At 46.5% G+C, this 21445-nt stretch overlaps 1 protein-coding gene across 10 annotated transcripts in view; it reads right to left on the reverse strand.

Moving 5' to 3' along the window:
* TANC2 (tetratricopeptide repeat, ankyrin repeat and coiled-coil containing 2) overlaps window positions 1-21445 on the reverse strand; it is a 255682-nt gene that overhangs the window by 16972 nt on the left and 217265 nt on the right. For all 10 annotated transcript variants that reach the window (XM_014956534.1, XM_014956530.1, XM_014956533.1 and 7 more), the window contains 7 exons: window positions 19339-19447; window positions 14607-14729; window positions 13584-13820; window positions 11346-11531; window positions 9111-9204; window positions 3044-3177; window positions 1590-1713 (listed from right to left, as the gene is read on the reverse strand). In XM_014956534.1, coding sequence (XP_014812020.1) covers window positions 1590-1713; window positions 3044-3177; window positions 9111-9204; window positions 11346-11531; window positions 13584-13820; window positions 14607-14729; window positions 19339-19447 — 1007 coding nt within the window. The remainder of the gene's footprint in view (window positions 1-1589; window positions 1714-3043; window positions 3178-9110; window positions 9205-11345; window positions 11532-13583; window positions 13821-14606; window positions 14730-19338; window positions 19448-21445) is intronic.

Raw genomic sequence — 21445 nt, forward strand, 5'->3', positions numbered from 1 at the left:
TTGTCAAAGCCATTTTAATTAAAATACACCGTATATCACTGTACTCTGCCCAGGCTCAAGCTAACTTTCCAGGACCATGTGCTATAGCATAGTTAGTGGAGTTTATTAAGCTATTTAGAAGAAGAATGGACCTTTTAAAGTAAAAAAATATTTTTGTATTTTTGACTTCTTGGGCTCTCAGTGTCCAAAGAGCCAGGGAAACACGATGTGCATTTGCTGGTGATCCCACAGCCAGGATGAGGTTACCTTTTCATCCTCCACTGAACCAGCCAGTCTAAAGCAACACACACAGTGCTCAAGTCTGGCAACAACAACAACAAAAAATCTCTTATTTTAAGCCTTTTGCACAGATTCAGTCAAGCTGCAAAAGGGGCCACGTTACGAATCAAACACGGAGAGCTTTAATTTGAAATTTTTAAAAGAGCAGAACATGGGAAAAGAATTAATTGAATTAATTTGTAAGAAACTCATGCCTGATCTTTGGCACATCCCTGTGCAGGTTACAGCATGAACAGCAGGGATCCCACCGCCCCACGGCTCAGGACAGACAGACAGGCAATGGGAAACTTGCTCTTGGAAGCCTGGCAATTCTACAGTGAAAAATATTCTTATAACTACTACGTAAAATATTCAAGTGTCTCACATTTTGGCTAAGGGGTCAGCCACAGTCACTTACGATATGAAGAAAATATCCCTTCCCAAAGAGGGATCTTACCTGAAATAAAAATATCAAATAACAACACAAGAATTAAATGCTATTTTTAGCCAAAAAAAAAAATAAAAATTACCGAAACACACCAAACAAACACTGGCTACTTGTCAAAAAAGAAGTCTCTAAGGAAGGACAGAAATGGGAATGAATGGTGCTCCCGCAGGCTGCAGGCAGCGGGTTGTTCTGACTCACCCCAAACCTGCACAGCAGAAATGAGTAAAACTGAACCATGCTCCTGTCGAGTGAGTAACTCCCAGTGAAGGGGAGTTATTAGACACCAAAAGTACTGAGCAAAGTGAATCTGCGAGCACAAAGCTGAAGAGCAGGCTATCTTCAAAATAATCCTGTTTTATTTTCAACAAATACACAATTCCTTGCCTGTGTTGGGGCCTTACCCTCCTGCTGCTGCTGGTGTCAAAAACGTGGGCATCGATACCAGCACTAAAAATGGAAGTGTTAAAACGTGTCCCAGACCCTGGTCCCGTGGTTGAGTCTCCCCTGCCTGTCCCATGGCAATGTCTATGGTTCAATCACATCACTTGTTGATTTTTTTGTCTAAGGGGAAAGCTCCGAGAACGGTTCAAGGGCACGTTCTTAACGCTCAAAGCACCTGGGCAATGTAATTTTATTTTCTGACTCAAATGTGTGGTTTTGAGGCTGGGAGCACCAAACACAGACAACAAAACAGGCAGCCAAGATGAATGCTATGACTGTTCTAGTTCTCCAATGAGCTGGATACGGTGCTGAGAACCTCTCCACCGCCTGAGCCAACAATGGGATTACAATCCCCACCCCACAAACTCCAGCTGTGCAGGAGCCAGCCCGGTGGGACCCGCCGTGGCCGGTCTCCAACACGCTTCCAAGCACGTCCTCTAACCTTGTGCAAGCAGAAACTCCACCGTGCCCAGATGTCCCTCAGATGCGGCCATCATCAGCGGCGTCCGGCCCTGCTTGTCTGCCATGTTCACATCGGCACCGTGCGTGAGCAGGAGATCGACGATCTGCAACACACAAAGGGAGAACACGTGTTGCAGGGAGAGACCCAGCTGGGAACACACGTTGTATGTAGAGGAACCCGAGCCAAGGAAGAGCAGATTGGTCCCAATGTCCTGAAACTTCACCCCTCCCAAGGCATGGTGCCCTCTGAGACTACTGCTGCAAGGTTATAATCACAACAATAGAATGGTTCAGGTTGGAAGGGACTTAAAGGCCATCCAGTGCCACCCCCTGCCCTGGGCAGGGACACCTCCCACCACACCAGGTTGCTCCAAGCCCCCTCCAACCTGCCCTTGAACCCCTCCAGGGATGGAGCATCTCCCACCTCTCTGGGCAACCTGGGCCAGGCTCTCACCACCCTCACAGCAAACAAGTTCTTCCTAATATTTCAACTAAATCTTCCCTCTTTCAGTTTAAAACCATTCCCCCTCGTCCTATCGCTACAATCCCTGATGAAGAGTCCCTCCCCAGCTCTCCTGGAGCCCCTTCAGACATTGGAAAGCTGCTCTAAGGTCTCCCCAGAGCCTCCTCTTCTCCAGGCTGAACAATCCCAACTCTCTCAGCCTGTCAAGAGAGGCACAGGAGAAGCGTATAACGACAGTAAAAATGAACTTTTAAGTCAAGAGCATCCCCCTTGCTTCCCAAATGGTGAAATAACGCAGCCCTTAAGCAAAAGCTGCCTGTAGCCAGCACGAGCTCAGGGTGCTGGAAGCATCAACATCTCTCCTTCTCACTCTGACCATTCCTCAGAAGATTTGGGGTTTGTTTTCACTGAATTTTCACTGAATTTCACTGAATTTTTAGAGTTGGAAGGGACCATAGAGATCATCTAGTCCAACTCCCCTGCTGAAGCAGGATTGCCCAGAGCTTGTCAGAGCATGTTACTCAGGAGCATCCAGGTGGGGCTTGAAAATCTCCAGAGAAGGGGACTCCACACCCTCCCTGGGCAGCCTGTTCCAGGGCTCTGCCACCCTCACCGTGAAGAAGTTTCTCCTCATATTTGAGTGGAACCTCTTCTGTTCCAACTTGTGCCTGTTGCCCCTCGTCCTCTCACTGGGAACCACTGAAAAGAGTCTGGCTCCCTCCTCCTTCAACCCACCCTTGAGATACTTGTCAGCATTGATAAGGTCTCCCCTCAGCCTTCTCTTCTCCAGACTAAAGAGTCCCACCTCTCTCAGCCTTTCCTCATAAGGGAGATGCTCCAATCCTTGAATCATCTTTGTTGCCCTTTGCTGGACTCTTCCCAGTTTTCTTCACCCATCCTTCAGCAAGATGGAAGGAATGGCCCGACCCTGTTACTTCAGGCCCTCCCAGCGGTGTGAGGACCCCACTCACCTGCCAGTGGCCTTGTCTGACAGCGCTGAAGAGCGGGACGACCCCGCGGCGGTTGGGCTGGGCCACGGCAGCGCCCTGCTCCAGGAGGAGCCGGCAGACCTCCAGCTTCCCGCGCCCCGCCGCCGCCGTCAGAGCTGCAGGAGAGAGAAAAGCAGTGAAGGAAGGATGGATGGATGGATGGATGGAAGGGAAAGAGCCACGCTCTCCTCAGAGTTTGTTTCATACCCGGAGACAGGTCTCTCTGCTGGATATCGAAGCGACGGCGCCTGAAACGCCAAACAGAGCTCACCACAGGCAAAACGAGCAAAGAAAATGGGTTGGCTCAGTAGAGCGGGAGCTCTTACTTGTCATTCTAGTTTATTTCAAAGGTCAGCTCCTCCATGGAAAGATCTCCTAACGTTACAGGAAGAGGCAGATCGGGACAATCAGCTTTTATTACTTTCTGCGAGTTGCAGTGAAAGGGGATGAGAACTGCAATAAGTATAAAATACAGGCACTTTTGGACTGATGTTGAAGGTGTTGCAAAGAAATCATAGAATCATAGAATCATAGAATGGTTTGAGTTGGAAGGGACCTCAAAGATCATCTAGTTCCAACCCCCCTGCCCTGGGCAGGGACACCTCCCACTAGAGAGTTGCAGTGAAAGGGGATGAGAATTGCAATAAGTATAAAATACAGGCACTTTGGACTGATGTTGAAGGTGTTGCAAAGAAATCATAGAATCATAGAATCATAGAATGGTTTGAGTTGGAAGGGACCTCAAAGATCATCTAGTTCCAACCCCCTGCCCTGGGCAGGGACACCTCCCACTAGAGCAGGTTGCTCAAGGCCCCATCCAGCCTGGCCTTGAACCCCTCCAGGGATGGGGCAGCCACAACTTCCCTGGGCAACCTGTTCCAGTGTCTCACCACCCTCATAGTAAAAAATTTCTTCCTGAGATCTAATCTGAATCTTTTTTCTTCCAATTTAAAACCGTTTCCCCTTGTCCTATCATTACACCTCCTGGCAAAGAGTCTTGTCACATGAAACCATCACCATTTTCCCTGTGTCCCCTGCACCTTCCCCCACTGCAAAAGCCACAGGCTGCAAGACAGAGCGTGTCTTAGCGGAGGCACAACGTCCAGAGAAAACACAGGTCTTCAGGTACATGCTGTCTCGACAAGACCTTCTGCAACCTGCCCTTGACTCATCCCACCATGACTCCAGGAGAGCAAGTGAGGGATCGAGCTGCAGGCACTGCCAAATCACTGCCAGTCACTGGATGTCAGTCAGATTTGTGGCTTTTCTCTGTCTGAACAAGCACAGAGCAGCGTAACTCAGACAGAGGACTTTTATTTTCAATATCCCACTTTAGCCTGCAGATCTCTGAAACAAGGGAAACGATCAGAAAGCAAAAATGGTACGAATATGTTCGCCCATTCTCCAAGAAAAATGCTAATTCTTGGCTTTGTTTCTGGTCAGGACCGATCCCGCCAGCAAGGTCTTTGTGCAAAACCAAAATTAACTCTTATTGCCAGTATTACAGCTGCTCACAATATTAGAGGTGGGTAGAAGTAACACCTGACAGCTCTTTCCCTGACAGAATGTGCTCCGTTAACTCGGGCAGTATGGCTGGGTTAGAAGAGACACATTCAAATCTCAAAATAGTTCCAAGTGCAGGACCTGCCTTTGACTCGTCTTTGGTATTAATTATAGACTTTTCGGTTCCTCCCTCCTCTCCCCAACTTTCTGTGCACTTCAGCACGGCTCCGCTGGCTCCATGCTCTGCTGCTTCCAGTGGGAGTTTGAGCAGAAGGTGGGAGTCTATTTCTAACTGACGTAGCTTGTTTTTTCTTTGAAGTACATTCCTGTGGGATGGCTGATTACGAGGTGTTGATGGGTTTCCAACTGCAACACTGTTAATGTTGGGGGATTTAATTAATTCGCTATTCTGTTCCACATTATGGTTGAGTTTTCTTCTCTTGGGGTTGAGACACACCAAGAGTTAAAAAGAAAAACCATCTCGCTGCCACAAGCAGAACATACTGCAAAATCTATAATCAGATCCATGTGGGTTTTAAACGTAAGCTACAAATATAGAAGGAGGACTGTGTGTAATGTGCACAGCAGAGGGATCGGTATGCGGGGCTTTGGGGTTCTATTTCTAAACCTGCCTGCACTTGAAATGTTGCAGGTTAATTTGAGGTATTTCGCGTCAAAATGACTTATGCTTGCAACAGTGAAAATACTGTAAATCACCCAAGTGTTTGGTGTTCACCATGAAATGTTCTGTGAAAAAGACTTTACCGAAACAGGATGATTTGATCCATGGCCATCTCCTTCTCCCCTCTGCCTCGTGATCCACCCTACCTGGGCTGACATGTCTTTTTGCTACCCTGCTCCTCAGGGGCATGGCAACTGGTGGGGGTAGGTAGCTCCAGCCTGTCCTCTGCAGCTCCAACTCAAGGGAAGCTCAAAAGCTTCTGTGCCACGGAGCAGTCAGACCTTGGTGCAGGAAGGTTCCACCAAGGACCTGGATTTGCTGCCTGCTGCTGAGAGAAACCTCTCCAAACTTGTCTTGTGCCTGCACAGACATCTCAGCATCTCTCTTCAGAAATGGAGAAACTCTCCAAGGGGTGAAAGGAGCTCAATCCAGCTGGACTCCAGGAGACCAGCTCACTAAAGTACACCCAGACTTCACCAGTGCCTGTGCTTTGAGCGGAAGGTTGGACCAGACAACCCTCTGTGGTCCCTCCAATGGGCAAGAGCTGGGCAGTCTGCTGCTGTGAATGAGTAGAGGTGCTTCACCCCTCCATCCCAACCTGGGATACCTTCCAACTGAATTGCCCGTTGACATCCCCAAGCTCCAGCTCCACTGCTGGTCACCTCAAGCCCAGAGCACTATTCTGTGGCTGGTGTCCAACTGTCCAAGCCCAAAAGCTCAATTAAACTACTTCAGGAAAAATTCTAGAAGTACTCGCTAATTTAAACCTTTTAGCACTCCTTAGATGGACCTATCAACCTGTTTCTCACGTCACCACCGTGCCTTGCAACAGGCATCAGCCTCCAAAAACCCCACAGCACAAGGTGAGACTGGAAAAGCCAAGAAAAAGCGATAAGAGGAAATGAGAGGAATGGAAATGGTTTCGTTTGAAGTCTTACTGCTGGCCAGAGAGCTTCTGTTGGCCCAGCATGAAGGAGGTGAGTCCACCAAGACCAGCCAAGGAGCAGCAACCAGAATCCTGGGCTGGAAAACAGGATCGTTCATTCTGCAGCTTTTCCACGAGGACGTGGTGCCAGGAGAACAACTCACTGTGCAATAACAAAATCTTGGCATAAGTGCCATAAAACAGTTGCTGCATTTCTCAAAACATGGCTCAGACAAAGCCCGAGAGGAGTTTCAGGCGCGGACGTGTCCCCCTCCGTCAGCGAGCAACATCAGACAGGCCACAGTCTCCAACACCAGGGACCTGCAAGGGCACATTCTGCCTCTGCCGCTGTGCAGAGCACGTCTGTTTTTCTTAGAGAAAAAAAAAAACAACTTTATCTGGAGAAGGAATCATTCAATTGCTCCTGGAGAGCACGTGTCTCTGTTTCAGAGCCTGGCAACCAGACAAACGCGGTTTGATGGAGCCGCTCTTTGCACCTCCAACTTTGATGGGAGTTGATTACAAGTGACTCAGATACTTTTGTGCTGGGTTTTGATATCAGTCTTGTCCCAGGGGGAAATATTCCATCTGGAGTTGGCTTTAGTGTGCTGTCAGCAATTCCTAAACTTATGATGTCACTTGGCACTGCCCTTTGGATGCTCTCAGGCTGACATCACCGAGCCGGGCAGTCAGCTCTGCTCCGCGAAGATTAGACACACCAGCAACAAGTATCAAAAAACAGGCAAGATGTGATTCAGATTTTTAGAGCAGATTGCTATTTTTAGGTGGAAACCAGCACTTCTCTTTAAATTTATCTAAACTCACTATTTACTTTTGGGAAAATAATAATAATAACACAACGCGAAAGGGAATCTTGAGACCGGTATGAACTTGTCCTGCCTGTGACAGGACTAAAACCTGCTGGATTTGGTGGTTGGCTCGTTTGTGCTCATTTTCCCATCTTACCCACCACAAATTTTAATGGGATAAATGGGCTTTGAGATGGCTCCTCAATTTGTGTGCAATTTGCGAATCACAGATCCACATTCCTAGTTATCCCAGTCACTCAGAGAAACTCCCAGGTGCCCCTGTGAGTCCAGCTTTTGGGATCATTGCGGGGAGAGGTATGGGAAGGGGAACAACAGAGATGGAAAAGGCTTCTGCTGAAGACCTCTCGAGGCAATGGGCAGGCTAGGGAGGGCAGAGCTGCCCAGGGCACAAGGGAAGAGGAAAGAGAAGAGCTGGACATTGTCAGGGAGAAGATGCAACACTTGGCTTTCAGAGCAGAGAGCACGGAGAGCAGGACGGTGTGACCTGCAAAGGCAGAGAGCTCTGGGGGGACAGTGTGACCTGCAAAGGCAGAGAGCTCTGGGGATGGGCAGGGTTAAACACCAGATCATCAAACACCTATGGTTTATACCAGGCTTTGCCAGGTTCATCCAGACAACCCAGGACTATCTTAACTCAAGGAGCTTCTCTGCAGAATCTGATGCTGCCCAGGAGGTTAATTTGCTGGGAGACATCTTAGTGGCTTTTGAGCAAGCTCTGAAAGCATCTGGATCACCATCACCACCGCAAGATAGTCCTCAAGACCCAAACACTGGAGAACATTTTGGACAAGCTGTTTCTGGCCTGGTCACCACTCCAAACTGTGAGCTCAGCGGTAGCAAAGCCCTTGTCCTATTACCCACCCTCTGTCATTTCATTTGCCTAATTCCAGACCCAATTTCTTTCCTCTCCCCTGACACCCCAGGGGCACTTTTAAATTGCTTATTTATATGTTGCCCTTATTTCTGCTAATAATGGCCCAATGCCCTTGCTGCTCAGCTACGTCCTGGTGGGTGCAGGAGCTGACTCCATCCCTGATGCCCTTCGAGTGGCCCAGAGCAGCCTGGCCACCCACCTGGTTCCTTGCTGGGACCACTCATCCTTCTGTCTTTGTCCTTTAAAGCTCAGGGGCAACACTTCTGATGGACTCCACTCCTTACAAGGCTGTAATAAGGCTACATTTTCAGAGGTACAGTGTACAAAACAGCTCAAAATACAACCCTGCCTATTTTTTCCCTCTTTGAACCAGAAATGACCTGACTGAAGACCACGCCACACGCCAGCCACCGTCCCTACCCTTGGATCGTGTCATTTTTAAGCAAAACTGACAGAATCAAAATCAGTGCTCCGTTACCCAGACAGGAACATTACCTTGGTGTATTAACTTGACAGGAACATTACCAGTGATGCAAGTAGATTAGTGAGTTGAGTACAAAAGACAGGGGATAATATTTATGAGGTCACCGGAGTTAAAAGCCAACAACCCCAAGTCTGAAATGTCTCAAAAAATAGAGGTGATGGGGTGTTTGGTGTCTGTGGAGAGGAAAGGGTGAATGGCTGCTTTCGTTGTGGTTATGGAAAGCAGGGTTTCTGTATTATACCCATCAATACAAAAATACAGTATTGCACAAAAGAACATTTGTTGAACTACCAGGTGCTAAATAAAGAGGAGTTTTCTGAAAATCAATGGGTAATTTAACAGTCGTGGTGCTATATGTAATGGGGAAGTGGAGACAGAAACAGGGAGATGCTTTGGATGAACACAGCCGGTATCAAGAGAGAAAGAGCAGAATTTTGTGTCCATCCCACTTTATGTGAGATGCTTCAGAGCGATCAGTGCCTGGCTGGCAGAGACACTGCATGCCTGCACGCTCCTGAGAAGTACCAGGAGTGCAGAAACTCAGGATTTCCAACCCCCAAACTTTTCTCTTACACTTAAGCTGAGGCCAAGCTCCACTCTGGCACTGGCAAATCCCTGAAATGCAATGAGAGGAACTCACCCTTCTCTTTTCATCAAAGCAATGCCCGGGATGAGGGACACATGGTGACAGAGAGCCCATAAATACCAACACAAACATGCAAGAAGCAGCTACAGCAGCTACAGAAATCACCTGTCTCTCCCCAAAGGCTGTCAAAGCTGTTGATTTGTGCTCGCTCCACCTCCTCTTCGTCTTTTTCTGGAAGATCGAGCAGGTAGGAGACAATCTAAAAGAAAATGACATGTCAGCTCACGAACTTGGATGCGTTATATATAAACTGCTGACACCTTAACACGAGCTGCTCTGGAAACGCAGAGGGAAAGGAACAGGCTCTGCCTGGCACCCCGAGCTCAAGTAAATACTCTTCCAGGGAGCAATCACTCAACCTGCTGCCCCTTACAAGCCAAAAAACCCACCCAAGTGGCTCGATATGACCACACGTGATGAGCCTTTGTAGTGTCCTAAGGGTGTCTGGTCCTTCTAAGGGTGTCTGTTCTTCTAAGGGTGTCTGTTCTTCTAATGGTGTCTGTTCTTCTAAGGGTGTCTGTCCTTCTAACGATGTCTGTCCTGCTACAGAGGACCCTGTGAGCGCAGCAGATGCACCTTCACCTGCAGCTAGAGCTGCTGAGACCGGGGAGGGGACACCAGTGTGTCCATCTGTATCATCTCCCACCAGGTGGGATGTGATGAGGATGATTGTCCCTTTTACTGCTGGGGAAACTGAGTCATGGACAAGTGATGTAACAGCAGAGTTATAATCATCAGCCTCTCCATCAGCTTAAGCTCCAGCCAAGATGGGAGTTAGTTCCAGAAACCATTAGCTCCTTTCTAGCAAACACTGTTTTTAAGCAGACTGTTAAAAAGACGACTTCCACTATGTTTTAATTCCAGCTGTGGACGCTTGAAACCCCAGAGAAGCAAATTAACTTCTTTAAAGGGTAAATTAAAAGATTTAATTGACTGAAAACTGCCAGAAAATTTCAGCGTTTGGATCCTGTGACGCGAGAAAGCAAGAGGCTAAGAGGAAAATAGAGATTTTACTTTAGTGATTGAAGGACAAAAACGTTTTTCTCATTCCAGGAGGAACAATTATCTGCTGGGGTCCGGGCTACAACCAGCCTTTTTGGAGTACCTGGGAGGCAGCCGTGCCGGCTCCGCTGCCGGTGGGCACAGACCGAGAGAGGCACCAGCACAGGGGAGCGGGGATTTTGGTGGCAAATCCTGTTTTCCCGTGTCCTGCCAGTGATGCTCTGGTGCTCAACGGGACATTTGGAATGACAGCAGCACGGGGGAAGCAGGAACCCCAGGAAAGTGCCTCCATGAAAGATGCTGTTGAAGTTCCTTGGACCTTAGTGGCCCTCAGTGGCCTGGCTAAACCATAAAGCCACATCTGGTATGGTCACACTCGGGTATAATCACAGCAAGGACACCAGTGTGGCTCCACCAGTCATTAAGATGACTTTAGTAACACACTAAATACTTGTTTTATCACCAAAGTCCTAGAAAAAGAGCAAACAGCTTGCATCTCCTATGACTGCAAGCACCTCAAAACAGGGAAGAGCAGTATTTTCTATCAGTGGTCAAGCACCTTTAATGGTACAACAGAAATATTAAACAATTCCAAAACTCCCTTCTATAAGTTATAAAGGTGATCAGTATCATCGGGGGAGGAAATTCCCATATAAAAAGTTCTTTTCCCTGTTACAAATTATGTCCTCTGCGAGCAGATCTTTAGGGTTTTGAAGTCACATCTGCTTCTAATCGGTTCAACTCACAGTCACTTAGCTAATAAGAATTTCCCAGCTTTCTTTAATTAGCTGCTCTGATCCGAGCACGTTACCTATGTTTTCATGGCTTACGCTTAACAAAGGCAAAATCTAAACTCCAGTAAACGAGAGGAGCTCAAGTTAGCAAAGAAATCAACCTATGCAAAAAAAATCCTCAAAGACTCCCTCTCGGTAGGAAAACATCCATCATTTCCCACGTCACAAATCTTTATCTGGGTGACAGGAGGAAGCTCTTTGGCTCTTTTCTCTCCCCCGACACACAGTCCAAAGCTACGTGGTCTCGTGCTCCCCTAAGGGCACTGGAGGAACGTCGGGAGCAACACACTCTTCATCCACCCTTGCTTTATGGTTTATTCCAACAACTTAAAGGCTTGTTACGCTTCCTCTCTTGGACCCTTGCCCAGCCCACAGGGTTTGCCACGGGATCTGTGAACCCCCAGGGATGGGAAGGGGAGGAAGAGTAGGACGGAGGTACCGACTCCACCTCCAAGATCCTCTTTGGTCAATTTTTTGGTTAGAAAACGTAGCCACCCCTTGTTTTCCCACCCCGAGGAGGCAGTGAGGTGCTGGTAGGTCCTACCTCGGTGTACCCCATGCTGGCCGCAGCGATGAGGGCCTGCTGGATGGCGTGGCTCTTCTTAAACACTCCCTGCTGCTGCCCGGCCATGGTCCAGTCGCATTGGATCAAGAACTTCACCACCTCCAAGTGTCCTCTGAGAGCAGCGTGAACCAGAGCGCACTGACCGTTTTTGTCCAAATGATCCACCTTGAGAAGAGATGACAAAATGCAATTAAGCCAAATCACGCGCAAAACGTCTTCGTTTCTCCAGAGTTTCCAACCCTGGTTTCAAAATGATGCCACATGTGCAAAATGTGCATTTTTCTGGTAAACTATCCCTTCTACGACCAGAAAACAACCATTCCCAAAGCAGCTCTGCCCCAGGCTTAGGCATCCTCTTGGCCACAAATGTTTGCTTTGGGTAAGTTACCATAATTTTTAGCTTTCCTTAGTTTCCCTCAGGCTCAAAGGCTGCGAAAGTGTTTTCTCCTTTGTGTCCTGAAGTCTGTGTTTTCTTGGGGATTGAAATCACACACACTGGTATCATCTCCTTCATCCGAACCCACAACAGGAAAACCAGCTGGTTTTGCAGATACCATATCTTCTGAGGGACAGAGACGTGCCCCAGCCCACAATCGAAGGCTCATCAGAACCCAACGTGGGCAGAAGTCAACAGGAACAGGGACCGCGCTCGGCAGCCCCATGGGAACTGATTTGGGAACTTTTGGGGACTGGGCAGGGTTTTTACTCGATGCCTGAACATATCAGCTGGGATTTCTAGGTCCTACCCCAACACCAGTAACTTGGAGAAAATAGGAGAGGCAGATCAGCTGCCGTTCTCCTGCTGGTTAACCCCTTCAGTGCTCCACAACATATTATTTCTCACTTCTCCTATTATAAAGATCTGAAAGAACCATTTATACTAACACATTTCTATTATTAATACATTAATATTTCTTATTTCTCAACTTAGGCAACAATCAACGTTGCCGTTTTCTATGCCCAAATCAAACATCTCAGCCTTCAAACTAAACCCAGCTGGTTTGGGGGTATTTCCTCAATCCAGTTAGGGATGCTCAAGGGAAAGTGGGAGGACCCTTGCATTGCGTTTCATAGCCCAAATATTCCTGTTCTCAGAGAGGGAAACAGGGCTGTTTCTTACCAACAAGTGTCAGGGAGTCACCCAACTCTCTCAAAATATCCCAACAAAAGCAGAATTCTCTTTTTTTTTCCCCTTCATACTGTCCTCACATCATTGCAGACAGCACAGCAAGATCTAAAAGGGTCCCTCAGTCATCCCGACTTTCATTCCAAAACTATACAAACCCACATTTTGCTTTTTGAACTGAAGCTAAACATATAGAGAAACCACAAATTGTTTCCAGGAGGCTCCACTTCAAAAATCAGCATAATTTTCTTCTTCGACAAAATATTTAAACTTGACTCATTATATACAATTAAAACTCCAAACACTCACCACAAAGCTAAACAAAGGGTATTTTTCGAGGACAAGTCTGATAGAAGTTTTTGGAAGATGTGTCTCAAGGAGACATTTAAAGAATGTTCCGTGCTACAAAATCAACGTTGTCCTTTTAACCTCCTGAGGCTCAAGGACTTCTCCAGAACATCCTCCAGCAGGCCACCAGTGCAGAGGGATTAGCTCCTATCCCATACCTGAATTCCAGAATACTAATTACTGACTAATTGCAGGAAGAAAATGTTGACTTTGAGGGTGGTGAGAGCCTGGCCCAGGTTGGCCAGAGAAGCTGTGGTTGCCCCATCCCTGGAGGGGTTCAAGGCCAGGTTGGAGGGGGCTTGGAGCAACCTGGTGTGGTGGGAGGTGTCCTTGCCCAGGGCAGGGGGTGGGACTGGTCTTTAAAGCCCCTTCCAACCCAAACCAGTCTATGATTCAGTGACTCTCAGGAGTTCTTTAGCTTTGGTGTCAACGTAAGATTTTGAAAGGCACTGCATTTTAGCAGCAGCATCCTGGCTTCACCTCCTGGAGGATGTTCTCCAGCGAGAGCGTTTCATGTCCCACCTGCAGCTCCTGCCCTGCCGTGTGACTCTCAGGAGTTCTTTAGCTTTGGTGTCAACGTAAGATTTTGAAAGGCACTGCATTTTAGCAGCAGCATCCTGGCTTCACCTCCTGGAGGATGTTCTCCAGCGAGAGCGTTTCATGTCCCACCTGCAGCTCCTGCCCTGCCGTGTGTAAACGTGGAACAGTTCAAATCAGCTTTTAGAGGAACACGGTCACTGTACCTTGGCCCGTTTCTTGCAGAGCAGCACGACGATACTGAGGAATCCAGCAGCGGCCGCGTAGCCAAGGGGGGTCAGGCCACTTTCCGAAGCGGCATCTACGTTGGCCCCAAACTCCAAGAGCAAAGCCACCATCTCGGTGTAACCCAGGTGGGATTGGACACATAAAATGGGCGCGTTGTTCAGAACTTCCGTCCGATAATTCACGTTTGCACCTCCTAAAATCAGCAGCCGACTGACCTGCGCCGGGAAAGAAGAGCTCCTGAGTCTTATGGAGGGACATCAGCTTATTTTCGGGGCAACAAAAGAAATGAAAGCAGGGGCCTCTGCATGCTTCCCAACAAATAGCCAAGGACATAAAATGCCCAATACAAACAAGTTAGGCAAGGGTCCCATTTTAGATGTTTTCACCCATATGGGAAGGAGCTGGGGCAAACATCCATCTTTGGGCAGGATAAACCCAAGTGAACCCTTTTGCAGAGGGACAAATTCACTATTCACTCGCTGCAATTAAAAGGAGATCCCTGGTCAATGTAGAAGAGTTGAGGGATCGTCCCAGATGGTAACAGAATTATTATGTATTAGGAAATTATTAGATATTAGGAAAAATTTTTACACTGAAAGGGTTATCAAGCCTTGGAACAGGCTTCCCAGGGCGGTGGTGGTGGAGTCACCATCCCTGGAGGTATCTAAAAGCCGGGCAGACGTGGTGCTGAGGGACATGGGTCAGTGGTGGTTTGGGCAGTGCTGGGTTGATGGCTGGACTTGATGATCGGAAAGGTTCCTTCCAACCAAGATGATTCTATGATCCTATGATAAAATCCCAACTGAACTGATGGGCTCTCCCCATCCCAAAACAAATGCCAGGAAGCTGCCCAGGTGAGACCACAGCCACGGGCAGGCAGGTAGAGCAAACACTGTGCATGGGTCCTGCAAACTACTGGGAGCTTCTTGTGTGAGCTCTGAACCACCCCTGCTCTCCCCCTCCTCCTCTTCCTCCTCCTCCTCCTCCTCCTCCTCCAGTACCTTTATGTTTGGGGTGTAGAGGTTTCTCAGAGATGCCAAAGCCATCGAAAGGCCTTCAGTACTGTAGGAGATCCAAAGCCCTTGCAGGATGGAAGAAGAGACCCCAACTTTTTTACTCAGCCCCTAGAAAAGAGAAGATGACTTAGGTGCAAGCTTACAAATACGCTCAGTTACACTGGGATGATCCTCCTGGGTCTTTGGACTTCAAAGGGTTTTAAGACACTAACAGCTGTACACAAGATAATGTGACAATTTGCCACATCTGACCTTCGCAGTGAATTAATAAGATTGTAGGAAATAACTTTTAAAGGTACCGTAGCCATCTCCAAGGTCTAGGAAAGGCAGGATGAAACTGTGAGCAACCTGAATCCATCCAACACCCTCGGAAAATGTCACGCTAAGGAGCACCGCGTGCTGCTTTTTTTTTTTTTTTAATGAAGCACAAATTATTTTGGCAGAACTGATTCACAAAAGAAAATGTCACGCTAAGGAGCACTGCATGCTGCTTTTTTTCTTTTTTAACGAAGCACAAATTATTTTGGCAGAACTGATTCACAAAGTTTCCTTATTATTCACCCGGGTAAACGAGATGACAGGATCAACCTCAGCCTAGACCAGTATTCCCACATCTCATAGCAGATGTCTCCAGCCCTTCTGCCTGCATCCATGACCAGGCTCTACGTATTACAGAGAAGCTCTGACATCTTTTCCCAGCAACACTGACTGGCAGAGCACGGAATTCTTCAGGAAGTTTCCCCTCTCCTGTGAAAGGGGCAATAATTGCTCTGGAGCCAACAGATGGGAGCAAAGGGCTGGATGGGAGAGGTGAGGGATGGGTTTGTAACCCCAGCCCCGAGCTCTTCCCTCCGCCGTGGGACGTGGGTACGCCCCACACCTCCCCGTGCTGCTGTCGATTCACCAGTAAAGTCTGCTGTTTCCACGGAAACGGTGCAGACGTCTTGAATTCTGTTTTGATATGCAAACCCTGATTTCTGCTCCCCTGCACGCCGCGTGGCCACTGCCATCCGTGCAAAGCAGCAGCGTCGCAGTTGGGTTTGTAAAGTCTCTCCTATCACAGACCGACACGGAGGGTGCAGGGCGATGGGAAGAAAAGCAGCAGAAATGTCCAATTCTGGACATTAGGAAACAATTATTCACAGAGAGAGTGGTCGGGCATTGGAATAGGCTGTCCAGGGAGGGGGTTGAGTCACCATCCCTGGCTGTGTTTAAAACCCCTTTAGATGTGGTGTTGGGGGATATGGTGTAGGGGAGAACTTTAGAGTAGGGTGGATGGTTGGACTCGATGATCCCGAGGGTCTCTTCCAAACCTAGATGATTCTGTGATTCTGTGAAAAGGTGGGATTTGTTTCCCTCTCCAGGCAGATGTGCAAGAATCATCACCCGAGCCCGTGGCTGGACTCAGTCACAGACCTCTAATACCCACGTGTGAAAGATCTTCTGAAGCATCGCACCAGCCATCAACAGATTTGTCACTCCAAATGGTTTTACCATAAAAAGCAGGAACAGATTAGACAAGCTCTTATAAATAACAACTCCGGGTGCTCGTTGCCTCCAATATTCAGGGAGTTAAAGAGAGAAAAATATCTGCTTGTGTTAAGAGGCAGAAAGAGCTCAGGAATTTGAGCCACCATTAAAGGCTGCTTTTGAAATGACACAATACAGGACATTAGAGGTCAATATTAAATTTCAGTGAACTCAGTACAGTATAATTGGACAAATGGAAAACAATTTTATAATAAATGGTTAAAATAATTTAAAAGTAGTTATAATACTCTCAAACCCATAAATAAGCTGTTTGAGTTACCATCAGGACCGAGGGAAAGAGTATGTATTTTCCAAATAGCCATCTGAAGATAATCACACACGCTATAAAAATCTTAACTGCTGTATTAGAATGAATATACTTAGATATTAATGCAAGACATAAAAGATGACATTTATCCTTTAAAGAATAAATACATTCAACACAATTATCATTCAGTTGCTGAAACAAAATTGCACTATTTTGCATTTTACTGATCGCATCTTCCTTTTCTATTTCCCTTTTCTGCCCAGAATTTAAAGCAGGTTGAATCCTTCAGCAAAAGCAAATCCCAACCTGACTCCCCATCAAACCCAAACACTGTCACTGGTTTCCACTCCACTGGGACCATCCCACCCAGGACCAAGGCACGGCTTGATGGTGCACATTTCATTGGAATAACTTTGCCAACCCCACACAACCCCAGTTTTCAGACGGGCTCGCTTTTTTGCACTCCTGTATGAGCTGCCAGAATCCTTAATTTCTAATTTATCGCTTCCTCTGCTATTTGGCCGTTGGCTCCTTCAACACCAAGGTCTTTATGAGGTTGTTTTTCAAGCAGTATCAGACACTTTTACACACCCATAGTTGTCAAAGTGAGTGTTTCTGCCTGTAATTGTCATTACATTCTCAGTCTGGGGATGAGGGACACCCAGTTCTGGATTACTGACATTTTAGCTAACTAATTTAAGATGAAATTAAAGACTTCTCTTTGGTTGATTTGCAAAACATACGTCAGCCTGAAGTTTGGGTCTTCTTGTATCATTATTGCACATTTCTCTTCTTGCCCTTTCATTCCATGCCAGGCTTTCCAAGCTGGGTTTCCATATGCTCCTGTTAAGACTGGTAATTGCTTTAAAAGACTAAAACATTTGTACTTTTTTTTTTCCCCCACCCAACTGTTTGAGGATGTTTGTGTGTTTAAAAAAAGAAACCCAGCAGATCTCAGCCATCAGGAGAAGAGGGGAGCGCGAAAGCTTCTCGCCACCCGTGTGCCAGGTCATCCCCTTGTGACTGTGTGACTGTGCCATCACTGACTCTTGGTACACCTGGAAATTCCATGTGTCCCATCATGACCTTGCAGAAAGTACCAGTGGATTCAAACTGGTAAGGATTGGGGAAGGACAAATCTGTTCCCTGCACTGTTTAATCACAATTTGTCTCTATACCCATCTCCCGTTACTCCCTGGCTGGACAAAATGCTTTAGCCCTGTTCTAATCCTCCCCTGGCTTCATGATGGGTAGATAAAATGGAATTACAATGGCATCAGGCCTCCACAAATACCTTCAAAATTAGGATCTTTGTGTCTGTGGAAAGCTGCTGCTATAACATGATACTTCAGGAGAAAAACATCGAATTGATGACCTGACACGCTCCCTGCTTGGCAGAAACCCCGTGCCATACTGGTAAGGGCTCCAGTAAAAGATCAGATGGAATGAAAAGCTTGAATGGGACAAAAAAATGCTTGTTTAGAAACAAATACAGCGCTCAAGACCTTAAACATGGTCTCCAACAGTCCAGCCCAATGTCCTTCAAAACCTAAAGCAGCGATTGTTTCACTCCGTAAACACCCACAAATCCTCAGCAAACACTTGTTAAAAAAAAAAAGGAATAAAAATATTCAAGGCAAAGCAAAAGACCAAGTTTCTAATCCAGTTGATCCGAACCCTCTCAAAACTTTACAGTTTATCTAAATAACATACTGTTATGCTTATCTGTCGCCGAGATGTACTATTCTTCCTGCAGTGTTGCAAAACCCCGGATTTTGCCGAGTGATCGGAACCAGACGGCTGTACTGACATTTTTCATATGCTAATTGGCATTTTCTACTATTGTAAATATTGCTCAATTAAATCTGGAATCTACAGGCAACTTGTCCACTTAATGAAAATTGTCATTTGTTTAGAGCCTGAAACCCTGTTATTTGTTTCTGCCGTGAAAAGTGTGAAACGAAGAAGATTTGGAAGCAGATTTTGATGTAAATGGCAGCTGAACAGTGAACTCCCTGCTGAATTTGGCCTTGGGAATGTAACTCAAAATTTGAAAATTATACACTAATTGGGTAATGGGTTGATCTGGGGCTCTTCCCTTGGGCTCCAGCCATTGCCTTCCCAAACGAGGAGACTTTGCTACTACACCTGATGGTGAATTCGGCTCAGGGAACTCCATAAATCAATCCAACAGGACTGACACAAGACCCAAATTATCTGTTTGCTCTAAAAATACAGAAATAAGGGGTGCTAAAGGTCTGAATTCCATAAAATCACATACAGAGCAGATAAAAATATAACCTCATTTTTACCAGTGTTAAACACCCACGGATCATAATACTTTTAATAAATTCTGTATTTCCTGTGACCTTACAAATCCATCCTCTCATTTCCACCTTCTGGTATAGGGGCCAACAGGCAAAAGAATGATACTGAATTTATGGTTATGTTGAAGCTCCCATCCAAGTTTGCCTTTCAATCACCCAGCTCTTAAATGTCTGTGTGAAGAGTCAAACCAGCCCCCCATCAGATTTGAAGAACTATCCGATCTTCCCTTTACAACCTGAATTTTGGGTTGGATTCTACAAAACCAGTCCTTTGAAATGATTTGGCTTTTTTTCTAGACGCCGTTACAAGGAACTCATCTTACATGGGATGAAACCTCTTGCGGCAGAAGAGTGCTTTTAGGTAAGGAGGCTATCTGCTGAATTTACACTCTGAAGGACGCTTTAATTTCAAGGATTTCTTATACACCACTGCCAATTTTCTACAGCTCACTTCTACACGTTTCAGCAGCCTGCAGCAATCACACTTCTTACAGCAGCCCTAAAACAAGAAGAGGCCCAACGCTGCCAGCGCTGCCAGATGATACACGGCGGGGATGAGGTTGGCACAAGCCTTCACTTCAATTTTTGTTACCTTAAAAATATGTGCTTTGAGAATGTGATGTCCCAGTTCAATAGTTTGCTGTCGATTTAGTTTTCCTTCTTGACGGGAAAACCAGAAGGCAAGTAATGTGTGGCCACTCCTAAAATCAGAAAAAAAGAGTTATGTCAGTATTTGCTTCTTACACCAACACATGGACTTGTGACAACAATTTTGGCTCCTGTTGAGCCTTCAGCCTCGTCCAGGTTTGGGAAACAGAGCTGGATTAATTCTTGCTTGTAAACCACCAACTAATTGCATTCTTTATTACTGGTGATCACTGATAGCTCAAAAAAACCCCCTAACATTGGAGGACAGCAAAAATAAAACAATATATTTTCTATGAGCAGATGTGAATTTGGACACCCCTGAGGTACAACGTCATGAAAGCTGAAGTCTGATCACTGATAGCTCAAAAAAACCCCTAACATTGGAGGATAGCAAAAACAAAACAATATATTTTCTATGAGCAGATGTGAATTTGGACACCCCTGAGGTACAACGTCATGAAAGCTGAAGTGCTACTTTTACAGTCCTGTTGCAGAGGAGAACTGTACTTTGAAAGTGGGCCCCTCTCCTGAATTCATTAGAAAACAACATATTTTAAATATCCACACTTGGAAAAGAATGTCCTTTAAATGACAATTACATTCTCCACACCGTGACACATCCTGCAGAAGGAAGTAATTTTATTTCCATGTAAAACTCCTTCTAAACACATTCCCCAGCTTTTCCAGGAATAAAGATGCTTCTGGCAATGACCTACCAGGTTGACAACGAAAGCAAATTAAGTGAGCAACACGCAGAGCCTCGTTTAGGGCAGAACATAATAAAAGAGACAATAACTTCCTTTGCTAACGGTGATTTTTACTGACATTTTTAAGCACAAGGACTTCGAGCTTATGAGACCAAAAGTTCCAATGGGGGTCAGTCTTCTCAAAGATCTGAAAAACTAATTCTCTGTACCTGCCCAAAACACACACGATGCAAAAATGTGAAGTGTTCACATCATTTCTGGACGAGCTGGGCAAATACCTGCTCCTGCAGGGATGTGAGGCTGTAACAGAAGGAGATGGAGAGGAAGAGGCCACCGAGGCTCCAAGCTTGGACCTCAGTGATCTGGGGACTTGCAGTTTTCTTGGTTTTGCCAACAAATTCATATTCTTCTGTAAGCCCTTGGGTACTCCCAAGGGAGTCCTTTTTAACCCACTTCATTTCGGGAACTAAATAAAACCGTGACTACACATAAAAGCAATCAAAGCCCTTCCAGCCAAAGAAAACAAAACATGATATCAACTGCGGTTAGGAGGGCTTTTAAGGACACGGAACATTAGCTCATCACTGCTGGGGAAAGCAAAGAAGCACTTAGGGTGGCCAAACATCAAGTAAATATTAGAGAAGACAGAAGTTTTCACAATGGTGGGAATTCACCAGCGCATCCCCATCCAGGGAGAACGATTCCCCCCGTCTCAAAATAAACTCAGAATAAAAGGGAAGGACTTGTGCTGCCACAGGCAGGTGTTTGGCAAGGTCTCCCCCAAGCCCTGCCAATGAACCTCCTTTTGGACCGATAATAGACGGATTCATTTGAGCGGAGCCCGATGATGTTCTGCCAGACCTCGTGGCACTGGTAGGATGTGGACAAGTGCCCACCAGAGGAGCAGGATGAAAAACAAAATGCCTTTTTTCACACAAGCAGGACTGGATCCCCAGGTCTTGACAGGTGAGAGAGCACCGCATCCCATTTACATGTAATAAAATAAACCTCTTCACTGGTGAGTAATTCTATTGTGCTTCTCTCCAAAATCCCATTATATTCATAGAGGCACCATCAACTCAAATAATGACCTGTTGTCTGAGATGTTTTTGTTGACTGATGGTACCCTTCACTCTCTGGGTGACTTGAGCTTGAAAAGAAACTGAAGAAAACCTCTTTTTTGCACACTTTGCCTCCCTCTCCACACCCTGCCCTGGCACATGGCGAGGTGCCAGTGCTGGGATCCCACAGCTCCACTCGTCCTGTCACTGGAGAAGGAGAAGCTCCTCCAGATGGTGACTCAGCTCATCCAAGATGTAGCTCAGATGCCTCAGCTGAGCGGTT

The sequence above is a fragment of the Calidris pugnax genome, unplaced genomic scaffold (assembly GCF_001431845.1).
Source record: "Calidris pugnax isolate Ruff unplaced genomic scaffold, ASM143184v1 scaffold167, whole genome shotgun sequence".
In the NCBI taxonomy this organism is placed as follows: Eukaryota; Metazoa; Chordata; class Aves; order Charadriiformes; family Scolopacidae; genus Calidris; species Calidris pugnax.